General features: G+C 42.1%; 1 protein-coding gene across 1 annotated transcript; it reads right to left on the bottom strand.

Moving 5' to 3' along the window:
* Positions 1 to 4,113: 4,113 nt before the first annotated feature.
* Positions 4,114 to 5,164, bottom strand: LOC100459271 (small ribosomal subunit protein uS2-like). Its single transcript, XM_054558278.2, has one exon. The coding sequence runs from the start codon at positions 5,086 to 5,088 to the stop codon at positions 4,201 to 4,203; it is 888 nt and encodes a 295-aa protein (XP_054414253.1). The 5' UTR covers positions 5,089 to 5,164; the 3' UTR covers positions 4,114 to 4,200.
* Positions 5,165 to 7,742: the final 2,578 nt, after the last annotated feature.

Genomic DNA, 7,742 nt, shown 5'->3' with positions numbered 1-7,742 from the left:
TCAATGATTTGTTCCCAAAGACTACTTCTAAAGGGATTAATTTTCAAGAAGTCTTTGAATGTTTGCCATTCAGGGAAGAATACGTTGTTTTTATTTTTAGTCAATGATGACCCTTTTATACAAGATCTCTAGCTCAGTGAAAACTTTTAGTGGGAGAATGATTTGAAAGAGCAGAGAAAGTCAATATTCCACTTGAGCTTCTAGAAAATATTTCTAGTTTAGACTCCGTTGGGACCTAAACTGGACAGAGGAGGCACATGCAGATTGGCATGATTCTGTTTCTTGAATAGGTGGCAGCCACACAAGTGTTTGCATTAAAATTTTCTCACAATTTGGCAAATATATTTTACACTTTTTTATGTGCATCTTTTTTGATTTTTAAAAAGAAAAGAAAATATCACCTAACTATATGCCTAATGATACCCCTGCTTACCCACCAAAAGGTGAGAATGAGACCATCACCTGCGTGGCTCTTCTTGAAGTCAGCTCCACCATCCTGGCCTTCTCTAGCAGACACTGGAGCAAAAGGGCAGAATTTGGAAGCTGTGTCCTTTTTCCAGCTGCTAAATTCATTCTTCAGAATATGATATCTGAAGTGATGGTGAATTTCTGTCACATTTGGATTCAAATGTAAGCATTAAAATATATTTCTGGCCAGGCACAGTGGCTCACGCCTGCAATCCCAGCACTCTGGGAGGCTGAGGTGGCAGATTACTTGAGGTCAGGAGTTCAAGACCAGCCTGGCCAACATGGTGAAATCCCCAGCTCTACAATAAAGACCAAAATTAGCTGGGTGTGATGGCTCATGCCTGTAGTCCCAGCTACTCTGGAGGCTGGGGCAGGAGAATAGCTTAAACCTGGGAGGCAGAGGTTTAAGGGAGGCAGTAAGCTGAGATCGTGCCACTGCACTCCAGCCTTAGCAACAGAGCAAGACTCTGCCTCAAAAATAGATACATAAAATAAAATAAATTTCTAAAGCCACCTCACAGGAATTTGGAAATTCACTTACATTATCCAGACACCTGTTCCCTGCTCTGGAAAAGGCTGACAATGTATTCTCATATTTACTCCCTACGGGATTCTATATTTCAGTTTGTATTTATTAGAGATCATAAGGTTATTAACCATTCTCTTTGTCAGGAAAGCCTTTATTAGTATTATTGTTCAAGTACTCCAAGGTACACTATTGTCAAAACCTGATCTATATCAGTTTTGTTTTGTTTTTGAAGTGGAGTCTCGCTCTGTTGCCAGGCTGGAGTGCAGTGGCACCATCTCGGCTCACTGCAACCTCCGACTCCCTGGTTCAAGCAATTCTCCTGCCTCAGGAACCTCCCAAGTAGCTGGGACTATAGGCACGTGCCATCACGCCCAGCTAATTTTTGTATTTTTAGTAGAGACGGGGTTTCACCATGTTGACTAGGATGGTCTCGATCCCTTGACCTCGTAGTCCACCCACCTCACCTCCTATAGTGCTGGGATTACAGGTGTGAGTCAGTGCACCTGGCCTATATCAGTTTTAAGAAATAAAAGACATTATAGCTTTTAGTCTTTGTATTTTAGCCTTCCTGAAGAGAATTCTCCTTGTTTTTATCCACAGGTAGTTAAAACAATAACCTTCTTCAACATTTTAACACGCTGATGGTAAAAAATGACTGAATATTTCCAAGTTCATTTCTCAACCCACAGACTCTGGAATATGAATTAGGTGCACTGATAAAAATGTTGAATCTTTAATATTTCACACCAAAAGAAATGCCTCCAGGTAGCTTTTAGCATATTGCTGTAATCTTGGGTAATGAATTAATCATACCCATCCTTAACATAGAATGTTAAGGTGGAATCCACACAGAAGAGTATGGATCGGATAAGCAAGCACTTTTGCTCCTGAAAACTATTTCAATCACTACATTAGAGTTCATAGAACTGACTCATCTCCACAGACTAGGATCTAAAATTAATATAGGCCCCAAAGCCCCAGTCTCAGAACAGTGCCAGATAAAAATCCCAAATCAGACTGCCAGAAGTGCTTCCAAGTAGAAGAAGGGCACCCAGGGAACCAGTCATATTAATTCAGTAAATAGGAATTTATGCCACTTACCTTTGTCCTGAGGCCTTTCTGATTAGCAACCCATTTACAGCTAAATCGGGAGGGATTACTTTGTGGAAGCCTGGCCCTCTTAACTAGGGAGGGGCTGTTTGTTTGTCTACTAACATTTCTGCCTATCTGGGTGGCACATAATTAATACTGAGGTTCATCAGACATTTAAATGCCAATAGTGGTCATAACAAAGGAAAACAGTCAGCCAAGCGCGGTGGCTCATGCCTGTAATCCCAGCACTTTGGGAGGCTGAGGTGGGAGGATTGCTTGAGCCCAGTAGTTCAAGACCAGCCTGAGCAATGTAGCGAGACCCAGTCTCCATAAAACATTTTTTAAAATTTAGCTGGGCTTGGTGGTGTGTGCCTGTCGTCCTAGCTACACAGGAGGATCCCTTGAGCCCAGGAGGTTGAGGCTGCAGTGAACCATGATTGCGCCACTGCACTCCACTCCAGCCTTGGGTGACAGAGAAAGACCCTGTCTCAAAAAAAAAAAAAAAAGAAGCACAAGCTGACTCACCAGTCACTCTGTCACTCTGTCATACTGTGGGGGAGGCTTTGGCTTACGTGTAAATTTTGATTATATGGAATTATTTTATTCATTGAATATGAAAGCTGGTTTTATGTTTCATTATCCGCACCTCCAGTGAACTCCTCCACTCTCTGTTATTTATGGCTCTAGTCATTTCTTACAAGTAATATTTTGGAGCCTAGGGTGAGTAGTATGAAACTCATGAATAAAGGTTGGTTACATATGTGTGGTTGGACCTGGGAAAAAGGGCCCTAGGCTGGCAGGCTCCTTGCTTGTAACCCTGGGCTGCTGAGAGGCAGGGCAGAGGTGCCCATACCAACTCACTGAGTCAGTAGGGAGGAATCTTCAGAGGTGGGAGAACACTTACAAATGTGTATTAATATTGTCCTGTATCAACACATCACATATTATTTGTAGATGACCATTGCTTCCCTCCCTCCCTCCCTCCCTCCCTTCCCTCCCTCCTTCCTTCCTTCCTTCCTTCCACAAATATGTGTTCAGGTTCTATTGCATCTAAGGTACCATTCTGGTAATGCAGATTAGACAAAAGTGTATGATGTAGATTCTGTCCTTTAGTTTGAGCATGGAAAGCGGAGTCAGAGAGGAGAGGGAGCGATGGAGAGAATCCATGCCATGGTCAAAAGCCGATCATGAACTTCATCTATATTATTAACAGTTTTATTAATTCTGTAAGATCAGTTTATCCCATACTCATTCTACAGGTTTCCTACTTCTAAATATCAGCTTTGTTTAGAAAGTATCATTCTTTTTAGAAATTTTACAAACAAGATACAGAATATAAATATAGAATGAGGAATTGTCATGTATAAATAACTGTCATACAAGGTCAAGTGAGATAAGTTCCGTCAGAAAAGTATGAAGTGTTATGATAATTTAGATAAATAGAGATTGCTCTGATTTGGGAGGAGCAAAAAGTGAAAGTGCTAGAAAGAAGATACCTTTTAAATTGGCCACAAAGAACACGCAGGATTTCAAGGGACAAAAGAATTCAAGAGTTCAAATGCCATCAACAAGAATGGGGCAGGGGAGACAGGGACAGGCTGACGTTTGGCAGCAAAAAGGCTGTATTAAAGAGTCCTGTAACTTTAATACATGTAAGTCACAGGACTCGGGCAAGATGCTAGTGGAAAAGTCCAACAGGTAGATTAAAACACAGCCTCCAGCCTTTTGAATCATTTTCGGTCCCTACATATTGAAGATAGCTGACATAGAATGTGCATAATATTAAAGGAAAGAGGGCTGAGAAGAAAATGGAAAATGAGAGAGACATATGGAATGTTCACATTTAGGAGCAGAAAGAAAGGAGAAAAAAATAAAATCCTAGAAAATTGTAGCATGTGCATGCCAAGGAAGCGAACATATTAAAGGTTGTGAGGACACTGACTTATGTTTAAAAATTAAAACTGCTTTGACTTTTAACTTACGACATGTGCTCAGATACATCCCATATGGACCAAAGACTTTTTTTTTTTTTTTTTTTTTTTTTTAGAAACTGATGTTTATTTTCCAACAACCATTTTTCCATGTTGCTTAACAGCCTATGCAAGAACAGCTTAAGACCAGTCAGTGGTTGCTCCTACCCATTCAGTGGCCTGAGCAGTGGGAGCTGCAGACCAATTTTCCGTGGCAGGCTGAGCGCTCCAGTTTTCAGTAGGGAACTGCTGAATAGGCACAGAGGGCACCTGTACACCTTCAGACCAGTCTGCAACCTCAGGCTGAGTAGCAGTGAACTCAGGAGCTGGAGCAGTCCATTCACCCTGAAATTCCTCCTTGGTCACTGCCTTTTCAGCAGCAGCCTGCTCTTCTTTTTCAGTCTCTTCAGGATCTCTGTACAAGTACAGATCAGGCATGACCTCCCATGGGTGTTCACGGGAAATGGTGCCACGCATGCGCAGAACTTTCTGAGCCAGCATCCACCACATCAAACCCACTGAGTGAGCTCCCTTGTTGTTGCATGGGTTGGCAATGTCCACATAGCGCAGAGGAGAATCTGTGTTACACAGCGCAATGGTAGGTAGGTTAACATAAGATGCCTCCGTGAGAGGCTGGTGGTCAGCCCTGGGGTCAGTAACCACAAGAAGCCGTGGCTCCCGGAAGGCTGCCTGGATCTGGTTAGTGAAGGTTCCAGGAGTGAAGCGGCCAGCAATTGGAGTGGCTCCAGTGGCAGCAGCAAACTTCAGCACAGCCCTCTCGCCAGTATTCCTGGAGGATATAACACTGACATCAGCAGGGTTTTCAATGGCAACAATAGCACGAGCTGCCAGCAGAAGCTTCTCCCAGGTCCTCTTCAGATTTATGATATAGATGCTATCACTTTTCCTTTTATAGATGTACTGTTCCATCTGGAAGTCAAGATTGGTGCCACCTAAGTGGGTTCCTGCTGCAAGGAACTTAAGGACATCCTCCTCCTTCATTTGCAGGACATCAAGGGCTCCGGACATTGTGAAAGTTTCCCTTTAAGTTACGACGGGAATCCAGAACAATGCCGTATGGACCCCTCTGCAGATAGCGCGGAAAGCGGACCAAAGACTTTTAAAGAGAAACAGAAATTTTAAAAACTAAAAGAAGCTACAGATAAATATTTATCTGATGTTAGAATGAGAAAAAACTTTCTAAGAGTAAAAGCAAAGTGTACTAGTCAGGGTTCTCCAGAGAAACAGAGCAAATAAGAGATATATATGCACACAGATATACATGTATCCTGAGACTTTCATACCTGCATAATCTCACATCAATTTCTTATAATAAATCTCTCTATATATTTATATAGATGCATATATAAACATATATATACACATTATGTATATATACATACACATATATAAAGATATTTATATATGTACACACATATAATGAAGTTTATTATAAATAATTGACTTATGAGATTATGGAGGCATGCAAGTCTCAAGATCTGTAGGGTGAGCTGGCAAGCTGGAGACCCAGGAGAGTTGATGGGGCAGTTCCAGTCTGAGTTCAAAGGCTTGAGAACTAGAATGAATGATGTAGTCCCTGTCTCAAGACCCATGAAGAGCTGATGTTTCAGTCTGAGTCAGAAGGCAGTCAGGCAGGAAGAATCCTCTTTTACTTGGGGAAGGGTCTGTCTTTTCATTCTACTGAGGTCTTCAATTGTTTGGGTGAGGCCCACCCACATTAGAGTAGGTGATCTGCTTTACCAAGTCTACTGGTTTAAACGGTAATCTCATCTGGAAAAAAATCCTCAAATGAAACACCCTGAATAATGTCTGACCAAATATCTGGGTACCCCATAGCTCAGTCAAGTTGACACATGAAATTAATCATCACACAATGTGAGATATGGCTACATAAAAGTTGAAAAATCTATATAACCAGGAAAATATTTTGTAAAGATTAAATAGGTGCATCCTGATACCCTCCCCCCCGCCCCGCCCCACCTTATTTGTGTCCTATTTTTAGCCTCACCCCTCCGAGGCCAAGCTGCAAGAATGACTTCCCAGAGCAGGGGAGGATGTTCATTTGCTGTCTTGAGCAATGCTGGAAAGTCAGGAGAAAGAGGATTGCTAGATGCTGAAATCTGTTCAGTCACAGTTGAACCTATCGGATGGGCATGACCCATCAGATCCTTTGCTTCTCCCAGGGCGTGAAGAAGATGTACTTCTGCCCATGGGGCCAGGAGGCCTATTGTTCTATGCTAGAAAGATGATCCAACACAGGGGAAGTTAAAAATAAACAGCCAGAGGGTTGTATGAGGAAAAGGGAAACAAGGAATAGGAGAAGAGAAATGGTTAGAAGTGGGTGTCCTGCTTTGGCCAATGATATGAGGAATTCAGAGGGTGGAGAGATCTCTGTCTCAATTTCCAGTTAGTGCTTCAGAAACAGATGGCCCCTTGGCTGCTCCTTTACCTACTCAGGTGCAGCCGCTTCAAGGTACCGCTGCGTGGTATGGCCTCATGATATGCTAAGTGGTAGGGCTGCTTAGGCACAGGGAGGCCGGGACGTGTAGCTTTTCTGGGCACCTTTTGGTTCCCATATGATGTGTTGGGGACCTGCCCACTAGAGAGTCTTGGACCTGAATTAAGAGCCCGCCGGCCCAGCACAGGCTTACCATGGTGAGGTGAGGAGACCTCTCCACAGGGAATGGGGGTGGACAGCTTCATCTCCAGAAGAATGAGGCAGAGAGGCAGAGGGTGCTAGAGCAGCCATTCAAGAAGAATCCAGTCAGCTGGGAAAGTAGGGGGAGGGAGAGAAAGGGAGGGAGATGGGGAGAGAGACAGAGAGGAAAGTAGGAGGAGGGAGAGAAAGGGAGGGAGATGGGGGGAGAGAGAGAGAGAGAGAGGAAAGTAGGGAGAGAGAGAGGAAGGAAGGGAGGGAGAGATGTTAGGTGGAAGGGCTGGCAGCATGCCCAATGATCATGTGAATCCAAGTTGCTCTTCACTGCACTCAGAGGTTACCTGAGTCCCTTCCACTTAAGACACTTAACTCCACCTTGGAACACAGCCAGGAAGGAGTTGGGAACAAGAGAGACTAAGCAATTACCTCAAAAAACCAAACATTACTACCAAGGGCTATTTACAGGATAAGTTCAGACTAAATTAAAAAATAAAAAAGGCCTAACATTCATTTCTGCCTCTCTACCAAGTGACTGTGAGCTTATAAGGAAGACCAGCATAATTACAGGTAAAATAAACATACCACATATCTGCACACTGAAAGATTACATTGCCTGAATTTGTAAACCTGGTGTGTTTCCATATGTCAAAAACAACATTAATAAAAAAGTCCAATAACAAATAAAGAAATAATGCCAGAGATAAAAGGTTAATTGCTTTTACTTACACAGAACTCTTTCAAATAAATAAGAAAAATGCTAAGATCTCAGAAGAGGAATGGACAAAAACTAAAACAAAATATCCTGTTAATTTATAAACTAAGATATAAGAGTAGCTAATAAGCATATAAATACTTAACAATTAATCAAGAAATAAAAGATAAAATAATAATTAGTACCATTTTCACTTATCAGAAGAGAAAATATTGACAACTTATCAATATATATCAAGAACATTCAAAATGTTTATATCTTTTGATATATTAATTCTACTTCTAGGAAATTGTC

This window comes from Pongo abelii, chromosome 5 (assembly GCF_028885655.2).
Source record: "Pongo abelii isolate AG06213 chromosome 5, NHGRI_mPonAbe1-v2.0_pri, whole genome shotgun sequence".
Lineage (NCBI taxonomy): Eukaryota > Metazoa > Chordata > Mammalia > Primates > Hominidae > Pongo > Pongo abelii.
The sequence above is the reverse complement of the archived record's forward strand: the minus strand, read 5'-3'. Positions and strand labels throughout refer to the sequence as shown.